Raw genomic sequence first — 16839 nt, forward strand, 5'->3', positions numbered from 1 at the left:
GCCTGGCAGCTATTTCTCAGCTCTGCTCGCAGCCCCCTCATCCCCCGGTTGCTTTTGTGGAAGAGGCACCCTGCTGGAGACCCGGCTTCCTTTTATAGCCCTGAATGTGGCTCGGAGGTCGCTCGGCTCTGCTCCCCCCCCACGCTTCGATATCGGCAAAGGCCCAGCGGGAGGGGATGAAGTTTTCCCCACTGCCTTTCCACAGATGGATCACACCCTGCCTGCCGTCCCAGGAGCCCTGCAGAGCCGAGCCAAAAGCCTCCCAGCGTTCTCATGCTCTCGGCAAGCCTGAGGAGAACATCAGGATGCTCAGGGGCAGAGAGGGCCCCTGGAGGCCCAGCCCTGCCCCTCTGTGACCCCTCTTCTGGGGTCCCAATTGCTGTTGAAGCAGGCGCAGCAATCGATGGCTCTTATTGCCCGGTTGTTATAAAGTGGATTGTTCCAGAGCTGTCTGCTGGTGGACTCGTGAAATTGCTGTAGTATCTTAGAGGGGGGCACTGAGGGGTGAGGTGAGCAGAGAGAGGGGACTGGGGAAAAGTCAGAGGAAGCTGAAGCATCTCTGCCTGGAGAAGGTGACATCCCGGGCTGCTGGAGTGACCCGGGCAGGGCCAAGCTCCGGGGCCCTGTGGAAGCTGCTATCCAGACAGATGTGCTCGGGGCACGGAGCCCGAGGAGGAGCAGGAGGAGCAGACGGGAAGGAGGGGTGCGGCCGTGCCCAGCACCCCGCGCAGCCTCCCGGCATCCCTGCAAGCCGCCCGATCCGAGCCCCGTGGGGCGATGCCGGTGCCCGCGGGCTGCCGGGGGAACCCTCTCACGACCGAGCTCCAGGCGGAGGGCCGGGGCACGGCAGACACATTCCTGAGGCCAGCAGGATGGGCCACGGCACCGTCGGGAAGGGCTCCCTCGTTCAGAGGCCACGCGTGCGGGTGCCGCTGGGCACAGGAGCTGCGGGGAGCGGGGGCTGCGGCCCGAGGGAGCGCAGCGTGCCTTGGCAGCGCACCGAGGACACTGCCAGCATGTGAGCCCGGCGAGCGGGGACCGGGGACAGTGTGTGTGTGTGGGAGAGCGCTGGCAGCACAGCTTGAGGACTCGAGTGTGCGGCGGAGGGAGCTGGCAGCGAGCGGGTGCCAGCACGCCGATACTCCGGGCCGGGGACGCTGCGGTCCCTGCCCGGGGACAGACGGACACCGCGCCGTGGGACGGAGCGGGGCTGCTGCAGGTGTCCTGCTCCCAGAGGAGGCCAGGTCCACCCCGTGCCGGGATCCTCGCTCCCTGCGGCTGCCAAAACCGGCTCCAGGCCAGGATGTGATTCAGAGGGATGAAGCGTGTAGCGTCTCGCTGGCGCCAGGCCAGCGAGAGCCCCGCGGGGGTACGCCGTGTCCCCCGGGGCTCTGTGAGGCTCCTGCCCGCCCGCGGGTGCTGCGGTGAGGGGCGGACACGGGCTTGCCCTGCTAGAGGACGGCACAGAGAGTGTCCCATGGAGTCGAGACCCCTCTCCACGCCGCAGGTACGAAGCAAAATATTTCTCTCCACTCTTAGTGGGCGATACCCGGGAATACCAGCCCGCCTGTCAGGGGGTTACCGGCGGCCGAGCGGCGCCGGTGCTGCCGGTGCCGGAGCTGTCGCTGGGGGGATTTGCGGGGCTCTCCCCGCCATTCGCAGGGGGCTCCGCGCAAGTGTCGGAGCCGCACGCAGCCAGCGCGCCCTGCCCTGCCCCGCCCCGCCGGTGGGCACGGCCGGGCCGTCCCCCTCCTTCCTCCTTCCTCCTCCTCCTCCTCCTTCCTCCTCCTCCTCCTGCTGCTGCTGCTGCTGCTTCCCGCCCCTCCCCGTCCCGCCGCCCCCGCGCCGCGATTTGCCGGTGCCGGCTCCGCCCGCCGCCCCGCGCGGGCCGCGGCCGAGGGGGCGCGTTCAAACGCGGCGAGGGAAGGAGCGCGGAGCGGAGCCGTGCGGGAGCGCAGCGCCGCCGGCATGGTGAGTGCGGGGCCGGGGCGGCCCCATCCCCTCCCCCGCTGCGCTGCGGCCGGCGGGGCTTTGTCCCGGGCTCGGCCCCGGGCACCCGCTGCCCCCTCCGCCCTCTCCGTGCCGGAAATTCCGGCGGGGCTGCGGGGAGGCGCGGAGGGGCTGCGCGGGGACCCGCGCCCGCCTCCCTCCAACCCTGCCCTTCGCTCCCGGGTGGAATGGGAATGGGAAAGGGAAAAGGTTTGTGGCCGTATCCTGCCTGGGCACGGCTGGGATTGGGAGCAGATCGCGAAGGAGCCAGGCTGGCCGGACCGGTGTTTTGCCGCCTGGAGGGTGATCCCCTCCCTGCCGCAGGCAGGACACCTTCGGGCTCCCCCGGCGTTTCCCAAACCTCCCACAACCTGACCTACTTCCTCGGCCGCCTGTGCCGGGAGGAGCCGCTGCGGGGCTCGGCCGAGCTGCTCCCCAATGCCGGGGGGCTGGATGTGCATCCGTGCCCCCCCCCCCCCCCCCCCCCCCCCCCCCCCCCCACCATGGGAACATCCACGTCCCCTATCCCCTATCCCCCTGCACGCCCGGTGGCACCGCAGGCAGCCCGAGCCTTGCAGAGGGTCCATCCCTGGTGCCCTTCGTGGGGTGCCGGTGCCCGGAGCAGGTGTTGGGCTCGCAGAGGGAGGTGACAGCGCAGGCCAGGAGCTGTCAGACAGGTTTGTGCGTGGCAGCAATTAAAAGCGGGGTGTTTGTTTACCCGGCGCGTGGTGCTGAGAACCAGGACAGCTTCCTGGGTGTAACCCGGCCCCGGAGCCCTCGGCGAGGCTGGGAGCGGTGCTCGGGGCTCTGCCTCGCCCCTGCCACACTCTCTGTGTCCCCTGCACTGGTGTGAGGCCATCGTCCCCTCCCTAGCGCTGGGGGGCCAGAGCCGAGTCCGAAGGCATCTTCTCATCCTTCCTCCCCCGGCCACCTGCGCAGGAAGCTGCATTGTCCCGCCAGCATCCTGCCCCTTCCCACGCCATGTCCGGCCGCGGGGTCCGCGGCACGCACGCAGCCGCTGGGCTGTGGCCGCCTGGTCCCTGCCCGGCGCTGGGGAGGGAGTGCCGTGGATGGAGGGGCCGTGTGGAGCTCGCCCCGCGGGCTGCAGCAGCCGTGCCGCCCGTGCTGTGCGGGACGTGTCCCCGTGGTGCCCGTGCCGTGCGCGCCCCGGGAGGCCGAGCTGCTGGGCATCCCCAGGGGCATTTTGGGGAGGTCTCCAGAGGGTGTCCGGAGCCGGAGGTCCCGGCGGGGAGGTTGGGTGCCGGCGGGCCGGGGCTGGCGCCAGGCCTGGGCAGGTGCTGCCGGCTCCCGAACTCGCCCGCCTGGCTGGGCGGCAGGTGCCTGTTCTGGTGGCGGCCCCCGGCCGCGGGCGGGAGGTGGGGCTGGGTGTGGGAGGAGGCGCTGCACCATGGTGGGGGCAGCGGCGGGGAGCCCCCGCCCCGTGCGTGCTGTGCCCTGTCCCCCGGGAAGCTGCCCGGGAGGTGGAAGATCCATCCAGTGCCAGGAGCCCATGTGGGCCCTTGGGGCTGGCTGGGAAGGGGGTGCCGGGGGTGTGTCCCGGCTGCCCGGCATGGCTGACTCTGTCTCTTCCCCGGCAGCGCTGGTTCTGGGCTTTTCTCTAATTCTCCATGGCAGCAGCACAGGGTCCTGTGACCTGTGAGCCCGACACCCGTGTCCTCGGCACCTACCTCTCCTCGGAGCCCGTCGGCGTCGTTGGCAGCATGGGCAGCGTGGGCAGCCTGGTGGAGAAGCAGGATCTGTCCCCCCTGGAGCTGCGGGCCCCGCTGGGCGGCTCGCGGGGGCTCCGGCAGCCCGACGGGCTGCTGCGGAAGGGGCCGAACCAGCGGGAGCTCTTTGGGTACCTGCACGGGGCCAAGAAGGAGACGCGGGCGGAGCGGAAGCACCAGACATCGGGCGCCTGCTACAAGCGGGACTACGAGAGTGACCGCGAGAACCGATCCCCCGAGCGCTGCTCCCGCGAGCATCACCGTGGGGCCGACTTCTCCAAGAGCTCCCTGCCGGAGCGGGGCCGCTTCGACAAGGTGAGGCTGTGAAGTCCTGAAATACGGCCTGGTCTGCGAGAGGGTGGGGATGGAGCAGGATGGTCTGCACCCCCCTGGATGGGATGCGGGGCTTTGAGGATGTTCAGGGATATGAAGCGGGGAGCGGGGGGGTTCTCTCTGGATGTAGAGGGTCATGCTTGACCTTGCTCTTGTTTTTTAGTGTCGTATCAGGCCCTCGGCCTTCAAGGCAGTGGCTGGGAAGGGGCTGGTCTCCATGCAGGGCCTGTCCTCGTCCAAGGGGCAGAAGTTGTCCAAGAGCAATGGGAGCCTGCACACGCTGCTGTCGCAGAGCAGCACGGCGGCCCCGCAGCACGGCCCGCTCCGCACCCACCTGCTCCACGCCATCAGCCTGGATGAGGCCTCTGACTCCAGCCACAACTCCATCCAGAGCTTCCCATCCTACGGCTCCCGCCTCAAGCCTGCCCAGAGCCAGTTCAGCGCCTCCATGGGCCACATCAACCACATCGGGGGCTCCTTGGACAGGGTTTCCCGGAGCCCCAGGGATACCCTGGCCCCTGAGAAGATGCCCCTGTCCTGCAAAAGCATGGCCACCCTGAGCAGGCTGCAGAGCCCCGGCGAGCCCCCGCCGCCGTACGAGTTCTCCTACTCGCTGGAGGACGCGGTGAAGCAGCTGGAGGACCGGCTGCAGGAGACGGGAGGGGAGCTGCGGCAGCTCAAGAGGAGCCTCAGTGAGACTGAAGACCCCTTCACACAGGTGAGCCATGGGGCTGGGACGGTGCTGGGTGCCCCAGGAAGGGATGTGGGGGTGGAAGGAACAGTGAAGGAGCCGCTGTGGTGGGTGATGGGCTTGGTTGGAATGCCCAAGTGCGGGAGGATCAAATATCACAGGACCTCTTGGGGTCCCTCCTGGGGCTACAGCCTCTCACTGGTGTCCACATGTGCTGGCAGGCGTTTGAGGACAAGCAGCGGCTGTGGCTGGACGAGCTGGAGGACCTGAAGCAGATGTACATGGCCCGGCTGCAGCAGGTGATGCAGCAGGCGCAGCGCGGGCAGCGGGCGCTGCAGCTGCAGCTCTACAAGGCGCAGCAGGAGAAGAAGCGGCTGCAGGAGGAGCTGAGCCTGCAGCAGTGCCAGTGCGAGGAGAGCAAGCTCCGGCAGCCCCAGGGCGAGCATGGCAGCCCCAAACTGGAGGAGACCAAGTGGGAGGTGAGTTCCCTTCTTTCCTTCCCTCTTGCCACGCTCCTGGCTGTGGGGCCAGGATGGGGACAGCAGTTCCCTGCTCTGGTGTCACTCGGGCTCACGGTACGGGAGGGATGAGCCACGTGTGGTGCTTATGGTCTCCCAGGAGGACAACCTAGGGTGCTGCCACCTCTGGGGTCCTGCTCCCTCAGCCCTTCCTCACTGCTCGCCCGTGCCCTGCAGGTGTGCCAGAAAGCAGCGGAGATCTCCCTGCTGAAGCAGCAGCTCCGGGACACCCAGGAGGAGATGGCTCAGAAGCTGGGGGAGATCTTCAGCCTGAAGACGCAGCTGCGGGAGGCCAAGGCAGAGGTCCAGGCCAGGGACTCCCAGCTGGCACAGCTGGCAGACTCCTTCCAGAGCCCCCCGGAGCCCAGCACCTCGCTGCCCCTGGGCGATGACCCCATGCCGTCGTGCCAGGACTTCCCTGGCTGCGAAACTGATGACTCCAAGTGCCGGGGCCTCCAGAGCGACTCGGCGGAGCCCCTGGAGCGGCAGGTGGAGTGGCTGTGGGCAGAGCTGCTGCGGGAGCGGCGTCAGGGCCAGCTGCAGGCTGTGAACTTTGAGCTGGAGAGGAAAACGTGGCAGGAGGAGAAGGAGAAGGTGCTGCGGTACCAGCGGGAGCTCCAGGCCAGCTACATGGAGATGTACCACCGGAGCCAGGCGCTGGAGCGGGAGCTGCGGCAGCTGCGGGCGGAGCCCAGGGATGTCAGGATCGATTCGCCCTGGATCGAGCGGGTGGAGTCCTCCAAGATCTGAGGGGCGGGATGCCGGTGGGACTGACAAGGGGGAAGGTCTCTTGCCGCTGCAAAGGGACGATCTCAGGGGGTGCACAAGGACTGGCCCCGCTGCTCGGCGCTGCCCTGGGCTGAAGGACCAATTGCCACAGGGGAGCTTCTCCTTCTTGCAGCACTTCAGGCCCTTCTGGTGGGGGTCTCTGGAGGGCGGGGGGTCATCTGTGCCAGGGGGGGGGGTCTTGCATGTGCCCCGTGCTCTGACTCCAGGAGTGTTTGCCCTGTGATTCCTTCTGCCATGCGGGCAGAAACCAAGCACCCTGTGAGACATTCCCTGTCCCTCCTGCTCTGCTGCCCTTGTTCCTACAACCCAGTAACTTAATGTCTCGTGAGGAGAAGCTTAAGCCCTGTCCCCCACTCCACTGCCTTGCTGTGGGGTGCAGCTACTGTTGGCAGTGGCTGCCTTGTCAGCAGGGCCCTGGGGCCGGTGGTGCCACTGGGCAGGCAGAGGAGGAAGCCCCGAGGAGTTCTGGTGCTGCTGGGAGGGGGCAGCTGCCCCAGCAGAGGTGCTTCTCGTGTCCCCAGTGTGGAGATGCTCTGCAGTGGAGGTGGTTGGTGCAGCTTTCTTCGGGCAGAGATGGGGGAATGCCTTGTGCAAGGAGGGATGGGAACTGGTGCTGTGCCACACTGGGAGGAGCTGGGGTGGGAGAGAGGACAGGGGCATGTGCCTGAGCCGGGGAAGAGGCTGGGTACCCCCTCTCAGGGAGGTGAGGGGGAGCTGGGGAGCTCAGAGGCGCTGGAAGGAGAGCCCTGCTCTGGGTGTGTCACAGCAGAACCACGTGAAGGCCCGGCCCCGCACACCGTTCCTGCAATAAACCCGCATTTCTCTCTGCCAGCCTCTGCTCTGCTTCCCTCGGGGTCGGGGGGCTCCGGGCCATGAGTTTGGGGGTGAGGGGGATGGTGTGGGGCCGGCCTGGGCCTGCCGGGCGGGGCAGCCTCACCCCTGCTGTGCTTTAACCCAGCCTGGACACCCCCAGCCCTCCCCGAGCACCAGGACCACTCTGTACAAACCCGCAGACACCTTTATTCACCCCACAGACTCGGCATCCCCCATCAGTCCTCTGGGCAGAGTGCCCAGAAACAGCCGTGCGGCCCCGGGCAGAGGGACAGGGACCCGCCAGGGCCCCGCGGGGCACAGCCCGGCCCCGGCTCTTCACAGCGGCAGGGGAAGGGCTGACACCTCCTCCAGGCACTCGTCGTAGGTCTCCTGGTACTCCTCGTGGGGCTTGATCAGGATGACACAGGTCGGGCGCTTGGAGCCGGCTGCAGCTCCCAGGTCCTGAGGGAACACAGGGAGACCATGGGAGTCCAGGTCCCTTCCCGAGGTGACAACCTCATGAACCTTTTCCCAGCTTCTCTCCTCCACGCTGCAAGCTGGGCTGGCAGAAGGGACTGGCATCTGGCTCATGTGCCATAATTCTTCCCCAGAGCGGGTCTGCAGAGCTGCCTGCACCGGGGCTGAAGCTCCACAGACACTGACTGCCCCCCAAACGCCCTGTCTGCAGAAGAGCTGGCCCCAGCCCACAGAAGCCTGGCAAAGATGTGCTGGCTCTGTCCCGGTGCTGCTGCAGGAACTCGATCACGGCAAACTGCTCTGTGATTCCACAGTGACACGCTCCTACACCTTCCCCCGTCCCTTCTTGCCTTGGTCAGGGACAAACACCGAATTCTTTACTCGGGCAGCGGATCTGCACCTCCCGGGAAGGCTCCGGTCACGGCCCGGGCTCCTCACCGGGTTCCCCGTCACCAGAGCCGGTTCCTCCCCCGCCCCAGCACTCACCGTTTTGGAAGGGACGTACGCGTACGGGAGGCTCCTGTCCTCGCACATGATGGGGATGTGGCAGTAGACATCGATGGGCAGCGTGTCCCCGGCCAGCACGGTGATCCTGCGGGCACCGCCGTGTCAGCGCCGGGCCGGCGGGGCCGCGTGGGCCCGCGGGGCCAGGGCAGCACTTACCCCTTCTCGCCCTTGTTGATGAACTTCTGCACCTCCTTCACGCCGCGGCGGAGCTGCTTGTGCTTGGTCGCTGCAAGAGAAGCACGGCGTGAGGGGCCGGGTGAGAACCGCAGCGTGCGGGGCCGCGCCACCGCCAGCACCCGGCCCCTCCCGCCCGCGCCGCCAGACCTTTCCTGATGCACTTGAGCAGCTTTCGGGTGAGCTTGCGGGACGCGAGCGGCTGCGCGATGGGGTTCAGGAAGTCCAGCTGCTCCCGGTACGAGAGCTCCGGCGTCGCCTCCGCCTCGGCCGCCGCCTCCGGCTTCTCCCGCGCCATGGCCGCCCCCGCCGCTTCCGCTTCCGGGCCGCGCGCCGCGCTGCGGGCGGGACTCACACCGCGAGCTCCGCGACAGCCAATCGGAACCGCTCTGGCAGTGACAGACAGCAGGGACGGCCAATGGCGAGCGGTGTATATACCAGCCCCGGCCACGCGCTCCGTCCCGAGGTTCCCGGCCCCGGCCCCGGTTCCAGTCACGGTCCCAGTTCTGGACCCAGTTCCAGTCACGGTCCCAGTTCTGGACCCGGTCCCAGTTCCAGTCACGGTTCCAGTTCCAGTCCCAGTACTGGACCCAGCCCCAGTTCCAGTCGCGGTCCCAGACCCAGTTCCAGTCACAGTCCCAGTTCTGGACCCGGTCGCAGTTCCAGTTCCAGTTCTAGTTCCAGTTCTGGACCCAACCCCAGTTCCAGTCACGGTCCCAGTTCTGGACCCAGTCGCAGTTCCAGTTCCAGTCCCAGTTCTGGACCCAGTTCCAGTCACGGTCCCAGTTCTGGACCCGGTCCCAGTTCCAGTCACGGTCCCAGTTCCAGTCCCAGTACTGGACCCAGCCCCAGTTCCAGTTGCAGTCCCAGACCCAGTTCCAGTCACAGTCCCAGTACTGGACCCGGTCCCAGTTCCAGTCACGGTCCCAGTTCCAGTCCCAGTACTGGACCCAGCCCCAGTTCCAGTCGCGGTCCCAGACCCAGTTCCAGTCACAGTCCCAGTACTGGACCCGGTCCCAGTTCCAGTTCCAGTCACGGTCCCAGTCCCAGTTCTGGGCCCAGCCCCAGTTCCAGTTGCAATCCCAGTCCCAGTCGCGGTCCCAGTCGCGGTCCCGGTCCCGGTCCCAGTCCCAGGCAGGCCGGGGCAAGCTTCAACACGGGCCTTTATTGGGTGTGGTCAGTGCGGGTAACGCTGGACCCACCCGACCCAACACAAGAGCACAACAACCTCAACACGGGAACGCTGCCGTGCCCGGCGTGCAGCCAGCCACCCTCACGGGCCGTGCCTGCTTCATCCACCTGGCCACACACAGGATTCTTTCCCTTGCTTTTCATCCCAGGGAACTCTTCTCCCTGTCGGGCTACATCGCTGCTTTTCCCAAAAAGAACGGAGGCTTCCAACAGGGTACCCTCCCAAAAACTGCTTTGAATCAACCCATCAACCCAGCAGCCAGCACTGGGGATAACGAGCTCTACCCGAGGCCAGGGCAGCACATCCCCCGAGCCCAGGAGATGCCCTGACCCAGGGAGACAACGCTGCTCCAACTGAGAGAGGCCTCAGGCAGGGCTGGTTACCCTCTGCCTCACTCCAGCCTGTCCCTGGACAACAGGAGGGCTTCAGCCAAGACCTGCAGCTGCTCCAAGACCTCTCGCTGCATCTCCACAGCCACGTGGAACACGTGGTGGTCGGAGCTGTTGTACATCACGGCGTTCTGGAACATGAGCATCAGGTCACACTGGAACTGCATGACGGACTGAATGTGTCCCTTTGACAGCCTCCTCTTTATGCTGCTTAAATCCATGGGTCTACAAAAGACAGAGAGAAAAAGAATGAAATTGCAACCCAGGGCCTGGCATCCTTTGGGATCTGCACAAATGTGCTTGTTCTCATTTCAGGGTGGCCCTGAAAGCACAGCTATTTTCAATCAATTTTATTGCTCAAGACACACAGGGGGGAGTGAGAAAGGCTTTTCTTCTGAGCCAGACAAAAGTGAGTTCAGCCAATGCGACACTTGCTATCCAATCAACTTGGCAGGTCATTAGCAGTCACCTCTGGAAAAAATGGGATGCTGAGCTCCAGGGAAGGCAAGCAGTAATTAGTCTTCAGGAAGTCAGGCCAGGTCTTAGTGGAGAAAGAAAAGTTACTAAAATAGGCATCTATTAAATCCCCTAAAGATCGAATGGTGCCACCAGCAAAAATAGCAGTGCTGGTAAGGGGAACATGATAGGGAATAAATATTACTTCCCTTACTTTGACAGAATGGGAAAATGAATGGCTGCAGAGAGGACAACTGTGACCAGAATAGAACATGATTCAGCTCTGAAAAATGCCATTAATCTCTCTGGGAAATATTCTTATGACCCACTTCTGTGCTGAGAGTGAAACATCTGGGGCGCTCGCAGCGGGTGAGGAGGGGGCATCTCCTGAGACACTCCTGAGGGGAGAAGGGACTGCTGAGCTGCAGGGCCTGCATCCCCTGCCCAGGGACTGTGCCTGGAATGAGCCAGCCACGCAATGCCTGCACAGGGCAGGCACAATTCCCACCAGCTCCAGAGTCAGTGCGAGCTTCCAGGTTCTAATTACCCAGAAGGAGGTTTTACTGCAAGAAATCAGTAGGAGATGCTGGTGACAGCCAAACTCTGGAAAAGGAGGAAGGAAACCATCACACTGGCCGTTTGGAAACCAGAGAAGAGAGAAAACAGCCCGAGAGAAATCAGCCAGTGAGCACTTCCTCCACAAACTCACCTCTTCACCACATCCCTGTATCCAGGGGCTTGTTTCTCTGACACTGGCTTCAGGAATGGGCTGCTGAACCTACAGGGACAAGGACAAGGAATGTTCTCTGCCTGCCCCTGCACCAAAAACATGGAGCAGGGCTTGCCTCTCCCTGCTGGCCCTGATGCCACAGCCACTGTTGTGCCAGCTGTGTAGGAAGCAGCATTTGGGCTCTGCCACATTAAGCAGAGGAAATCAATATGCAGAGTTTTCTCCAGCTCTGCAGCAGGCAGCTGTTCCCAAAGCAAAGTCCTGGAGAGACAGGCCAGCCCCTGGGAGGGGAGGACTGGGACAGGTGACACAGGAGCTGGGACAGGTGACACAGGAGCTGGGACAGGTGACACAGGAGCTAGGACTCAGGGCAGTGTGTTCAGGACATGCTGATGCAGCCCTCTGCTCCCACATACCTGTGGCTGGCTATCATCCTCCAGATGGACAGGAGCTTTTTTCTGAGGATCAGGTGCTGGAGGGGGTTATTCCAGCTTGGCTGCAGCCTGTGGAGTGAAGACACTGCCAGATCATCACACTCGAGACAAGGTAGGAGGTGACAATTCTGCTGGCTCCCACCACATCCAGGTGGATGAAGCTACAAAAAGCCTCCGAGTGTGATGGTGGGAGTGTTCTGCATCAGAATGCACAACTGAACATCCAGAGTGCAGGAAGATGCAGGACAAGAGGCAAAAGCAAAGCTGAGATAAGGAGCAGGACCAAATTGGATAGAAAACCTCAAGCTGCTCTGCAGTTCAGAACTTTACTGAGGTGGTTTTTATGAAGTTTCTCTTCCCAAAATCCCAGGTTTTTCCTCTGACAGACAGTGCAAGTTACCACACACGTGGCAGAGCCTGCATGTGACTGACACACCTGCACTTGCTCAAAGGGGCTGGAAATGCTGGGCTGTGCACTGCCTGACAGAGCCTGATGTGCAGCTCACACCAGGCCTATCCGACTTGAGAAAACATAAAACATGTATTTTCCATTTAATCTCTTATTTAATCTCTACTCTTCCCACTTCACCTTAGGATCAATGCCCTGCAATACCAGCAAATCCAGAGCTAGCACACGTTACCTCCTTCCCTCCTGCTCTGCTTGGGTGTCTCACCTTCCTGGATGTGACCTGGCCATGCACTTGTTCTCACGTGTGACAAGGGACACGACTCTGTTCTGCTGCATTTGCAAGAGTGCAGAACCAGCTACTCACAGGTGCATGTTGGGAGAGCCTGTGGAGTCCAGCACTGAGGCTGCAGAGGTGCTGTCACTGTCATCTTGATCCAGGGCCTGAGCACTCATCTCTGGTGAGTGCAGCTCATCCAAAAGGGGTTCTCCAGGTGTGTCTTGAGTGTCTCCCTGAAGAGCACAGAGGACACATCTAAAATGGCAGCACCTTACCTGAATCCTTCATCTAGAAGCCAGCCTGCTGCATATCCCTCTCCTGCATCCAGGCTCAGCTGGGAGCTTGCCTGCTCTGTTACTCAGAGGATGCTGTTTGCCCTCACTCAGACCTTCCCAGCAGGAGCTGTGGCTGATCTCTGGATGACATCCACCCCTGGCTGACACAAACCCCGTGGAGCTGAGCGGTGCCCAGTGTTGTGTCTGCTCTCTGGGAAGAGTCATGGATGTAGAGAGGGCAATCAGGAGCTGAGCTAAGACTGCCTCAGGCTTGTTAAAGCTCCAGATACAGAGAACAGGAACCCCCAGAGTTCAACGAGGTTGTTTCCTCACAAACTCCCACGTTAAAATGACAGGGAATAGACTCAGCCAGGAAGGAGAGTGGTGCTGTTGTTGTAGTGGTTTGCCAGTAAAAAGCTCAGTGGGATTTCATGCAGGAGCACCTCAGAATCCTCAACAGGTCTGAAGCACAAGCAGACTTCTCAGAAACAAAGTGGACACTGCGCATTTGGCTGTGAGCACTGGGAGAACTGAGAGGGAGCTGCTGGGAGCTGAGAGCAGAGAACAGCAGCTGAGAGCAGAGTAACTGCTGGGAATCCACTGTCCTGCTGAACAGGTGAAATCCTGGGGGATATTGGTCTCCAGCATCCCCAGTTTGCAAGAGAACAAGTGTGGGAAAATGGCCCTGTCCTCCACTGCTGTGCTGCCTTCCCAGGAACACCCAGCAGGCTGGTGGGAGCCCAGAGCCCCCAAACACAGGACTGATGCAAACCCAGGCTAGACAGTGCCTGCTTCTAAGACATGACAGTCCCCAGGGGCAGATGGTTATTGCTGGCACAGCCACGTGGGCCTGAAACCAGCCAAGCTGTGCTGCAAAACACAGCAATTAGAACCAGGCAAGTATTCCAACCTTGCCTTAAACCTGAGAGCAGCCTGCCAGCTCTCATGAGTCACCTTTACACTGCCAAGGAGCAATTCCTCCAACTCACATCTGAGGGTTTCATCTGTAACAAGCTTCCTGTTTATAAAGATACACAGCCATACATAAAAAACACCCTTCCCTCATACATTTTTTCTGTGTTCCTCGTGTGTTTTGTCTCCCCTCTCACAACCTGGACCTCCCCATCTCTTCTAGAGCTGGTTTCCTTCACTGTCTCATCTCTCATCCAGGGCCAGAGGCTCTTTTAGGACCACCACTCTCCTACCTCTCTTCCCAGGAAGTTTTCTTCCTCATCTTCTGCCAGGATGTGCAGTTGACTTTCCTCTGCTCCTGAGACTGCTGTTCCTGTGGTCTTCTCCTGGCACCTCACTTCCTCCCCATCACTCTGCTTCCCTGAGCCACAATAATCCCACGGAGTCTGCGATGACTCTGTGCTGCCAATGCAGAAAGATTCCAACATCTGGGTTACCTGCAAGACAGTGATTTATTACTTCAAATTGTGAAGGCAAAAGGGAGAAGAAATAAACAGCAGAGATGCTATTTTTGCAATCGCTCACGAACGCCTTTCCATTTTTAGGAATCCTTGCAGAATCTGATGAAGCCCTGTGTTATTATTGCAGTGTCAGTTCACTGACATTTCTGTGCTTAAGGGTGAGCTGTGTTTTGGCAAAGGAGCTGCCTGGGTGCAGTGGGAGCTCCAAATGGGAGGAAAGGCTGGGCTTGGGCTGGGGAGAAGGTGAACCCAGAGCTTCTGCTGTGCCCCCAGCTGTTTCTGTTTGTATGGATGGCGCAGGCCCTGAAAACCCCAATGTTTCAGGAGGGCCTGAACTGTGCTGCACACCTTCCTGTAATCCACACAGCCCTACCTCCAAGAGGAACTGGGGAAGACTGTCATTTTCACACGGCTTCTCTGCCTCGTGGCAATCTTCACTATCATCCTTCCAGAGAGGCTCTCTCAGCTCCATCTCACGGTCTGCCTCTTGGCTGCTCCCCTCCAGCCTCCCCACGGCCTCCTCCTCAGTATTTCTCCAGCTCATCACATCCACATCCAAGCTTGAATCCCAGTCAGGGGGAGACTGGAAATCGCTGTTCTCTGACTTGACTGGAGATTGCAGCTCAGACTTCCAGGCATGGCCCATCTGCAAACAATGAAAATACAGCGATTTCTTTGTACCCTGATCCAGAACTGCCAAGCCCAGCTCATTTCTTGACACCCCTGGGGGGCCACAGCATGGGAAGGGCTCTGAGGTGAGCAGCCTACCCCTGAGCTCACCACACAGCACACGGCAGGGCTGCAGCTCTGCTCCACAAACTGCAAACTGCAGGTTTTCTGCTGCTTTTGCTGTGCTCTCTCCCTGCCCTGGTCAGTGGGTCACTCTGCTCAGGGCATGCTGAGCTGTCTGGGAGCCTGTTTCTTTGCTGATGCTCCATATTTCAGGTGCTGAAGGCACCCAGCAAGCTCAGAGCAAGCCCTGCTGGGCTCCTCAGCTGCTGAGTGTTGGGAACAACTGGTGACTCCAAGGACAACTCACTGAAATTCCACTTGCTGCCCCCTGAGAACTTTATACAGGAGATAACTTCCTCCAAACCTTACAGACACAGCTTTGAAAGCGACAGGTGTGATTTATCTGGATGTGGTATCTCATGTACCTGAGCCAGAAGAATTATAACCACGCAGTCACACACCAACAGGCACAGTTCCATCCACTGCAGAAAATACAACTTAGCATTGTCTCAAGAAGGAAGAAACCACTCATTTAACCTCTGTTCATTAGTCCATGCCTAAATGTCTTCTGCTGCATGAGTGCACTCTGAGCCCTCTAAGCGCGGGGAATTGATTGCAGTGCCACAGTTCAACAGTGAAGGAGGTCACAAAATCCTCATCCTGCCACTGAATGGAGCTGCCCGGATGCTGCACCTATGAGAATTCTATGCATTGATTAACAGTGTCTTTAGAGTCTTCAGTTAATTATGTACAACCTAATTTTTTTCAGAGTTTTAAACAAGCACATTTCTCACTGATTTATCTTTTCCGTTCTCAGGACTGCTAGCACAGCTCCAAATTCAGCTTATGGTGCATGACTGGGAGAAATACAGAATCCACTGGGTCTGGGATGAGAAAACTGCTTTGCTTCTTTTGTGAACTTGCAAGCAGAGTTGGCATCTTAAAGCCCGTCCTTTCAAAACCTCTTTCAAAGTTCACTTCAGTGGCAGCAGATGAAATTTGATGAGGTAGGAGATAACATTACCTGCTCTCAGCTTCCAGGTGAGGGAGTTGGGCAAACTGAGATTCCATCTGAGGAGAAACCCTGTGCCTGGAGCTCTCTGCTGCAGCCTCAGCAGAGCTGCCACAAGCAGAGGCACAGAAAAGCCTCAGCCTGGGGTAATCTGATCACTTGTGATCATCCTTCTGTGCTCCAGAGGGATAAATGCTGAAAATCAGGAAGTCCTGGGAACTTGGGCAGAAGATTAAAGAGATCTTCAGCCTTATGTTCAGTTTTACCAAATCTTGGAAGACTCAAGATGTCAGAGAGCAGAACAGTTAGTGCAAGACATGATGAGTGAAATAATCACAGACAGCTCAGCTCTACACCAATTCCGGACAAAATGACACAGACTTGAACTTCTAATTAAGAATTGCCTGACAGTTCTTAATTATGTTGGCTACATAAGCCACTAGCAAAGAACCTCTCTGGAATTGGAAAGTTTTAGTTCACTTTGCAGAGATCAGACACTGCACAACCCTTGCTGTTCTGGGAAAAAGCTGTTAGAAATGAAAAAAAAAAAGCCTTTAAAAAGAACTTACATGTCAAAACAAGAAAAATGATAAAAGCCTGAACTCTAATAAATGAAATGTAGAATTCACATAAAGTAGGCAAAAAAAAAAAAAAAAAAAGGAAAAAGAGAACAATTTGCTAAAGACATAAAAGCATAAAAGCAAATAAAAACAAAAAACCTCATCAAAAACATCAGAAGCGGAGAGCTGCCAGATGATCAGTGGGGATGACACATGATCAGTGCCAAACATCTCAGTGGAAAATAGGGCCAGTTGGAAAAACCAAATTAATCATCATTATCAGCAGCTGCCACAGAGGAGCTCACATGAGACCTTCTCTTGGGATGGGTCTGAGAGATGATATCTAATTAAAATGTCAACAGGGGAGACTTTAGAACAATTTGAGAGAGTGAATAAACCTTAGAACCCACTGGGATTCACTTGTGAGTCCTAAAGAAGCTTAAATATAACGTGACCAAACCTATGCTGTGTAACTTGTCATTTAAGGAGAAAACCAGAAAGGGGTGACAGTTTTATCTGTCTGTAAAAGGGTGGGTGCTGGGAGATGCAGCACAGTAAAACATCAGCTCTGTACTAGACAGATTGGAACAAAGTATTAGGAAGAAGGGAATTAGTAAGTAGAGCATGAGATGAATTGGGAAAGAGGGAATGAGGCTACTGAGAGAAAATCTTATCTTGGAATTTTAAAGCTCTTAAACATCATTAAGGACTATTAAAATGTCATGGGACAAGAGAAAAGGCGGAGAGAAAAATACCTGGTTAGGAGGAGAAACCAAGGGTAGGAAGGAACAGCAATGCTTGCTGTGATGAAAGCAAGCTACCAGAGGGTCTGAGAAAGGTCTTCTCCTGAGCTGCACCTTCAGTTTTCCAGCAGAGACAGTGGCAGGGCAGAGGTGTTACAGAGATGGAGGCAGACTCTTCT

The 16839-nt window shown here is 59.4% G+C and overlaps 3 protein-coding genes across 4 annotated transcripts; 1 reads left to right on the plus strand and 2 right to left on the minus strand.

Annotated features, from left to right (window-relative positions):
* The first annotated feature begins 1073 nt into the window (after positions 1 to 1073).
* On the plus strand, positions 1074 to 6874 carry N4BP3 (NEDD4 binding protein 3). 2 transcript variants are annotated; one of them, XM_038150373.1, is made up of 5 exons: positions 1074 to 1507; positions 3588 to 4031; positions 4213 to 4767; positions 4962 to 5219; positions 5436 to 6874. In XM_038150373.1, exons 2-5 carry the CDS (start codon positions 3618 to 3620, stop codon positions 6006 to 6008), a joined length of 1800 nt encoding a protein of 599 aa, XP_038006301.1. In that variant the 5' UTR covers positions 1074 to 1507; positions 3588 to 3617; the 3' UTR covers positions 6009 to 6874. The 2 variants fall into 2 exon arrangements, with proteins under 2 accessions (XP_038006301.1, XP_038006300.1); XM_038150372.1 differs by lacking the exon at positions 1074 to 1507 and adding an exon at positions 1831 to 1971.
* Positions 6875 to 7043: 169 nt separating this feature from the next.
* Positions 7044 to 8351, minus strand: NHP2 (NHP2 ribonucleoprotein). The gene is made up of 4 exons (XM_038150376.1): positions 8169 to 8351; positions 8001 to 8070; positions 7824 to 7929; positions 7044 to 7322 (listed from the first exon to the last, which is right to left on the minus strand). Exons 1-4 carry the CDS (start codon positions 8314 to 8316, stop codon positions 7197 to 7199), a joined length of 450 nt encoding a protein of 149 aa, XP_038006304.1. The 5' UTR covers positions 8317 to 8351; the 3' UTR covers positions 7044 to 7196.
* A 1250-nt stretch (positions 8352 to 9601) lies between these two features.
* On the minus strand, positions 9602 to 15604 carry LOC119706683 (bromodomain-containing protein 8-like). Its single transcript, XM_038150608.1, has 7 exons — positions 15370 to 15604; positions 13987 to 14259; positions 13386 to 13589; positions 11993 to 12138; positions 11202 to 11288; positions 10765 to 10833; positions 9602 to 9824 (listed from the first exon to the last, which is right to left on the minus strand). The coding sequence occupies exons 2-7, from the start codon at positions 14257 to 14259 to the stop codon at positions 9602 to 9604; spliced, it is 1002 nt and encodes a 333-aa protein (XP_038006536.1). The 5' UTR covers positions 15370 to 15604.
* Between the last annotated feature and the right edge of the window lie 1235 nt (positions 15605 to 16839).

The sequence above is a fragment of the Motacilla alba genome, chromosome 13, assembly GCF_015832195.1.
Source record: "Motacilla alba alba isolate MOTALB_02 chromosome 13, Motacilla_alba_V1.0_pri, whole genome shotgun sequence".
NCBI lineage: Eukaryota > Metazoa > Chordata > Aves > Passeriformes > Motacillidae > Motacilla > Motacilla alba.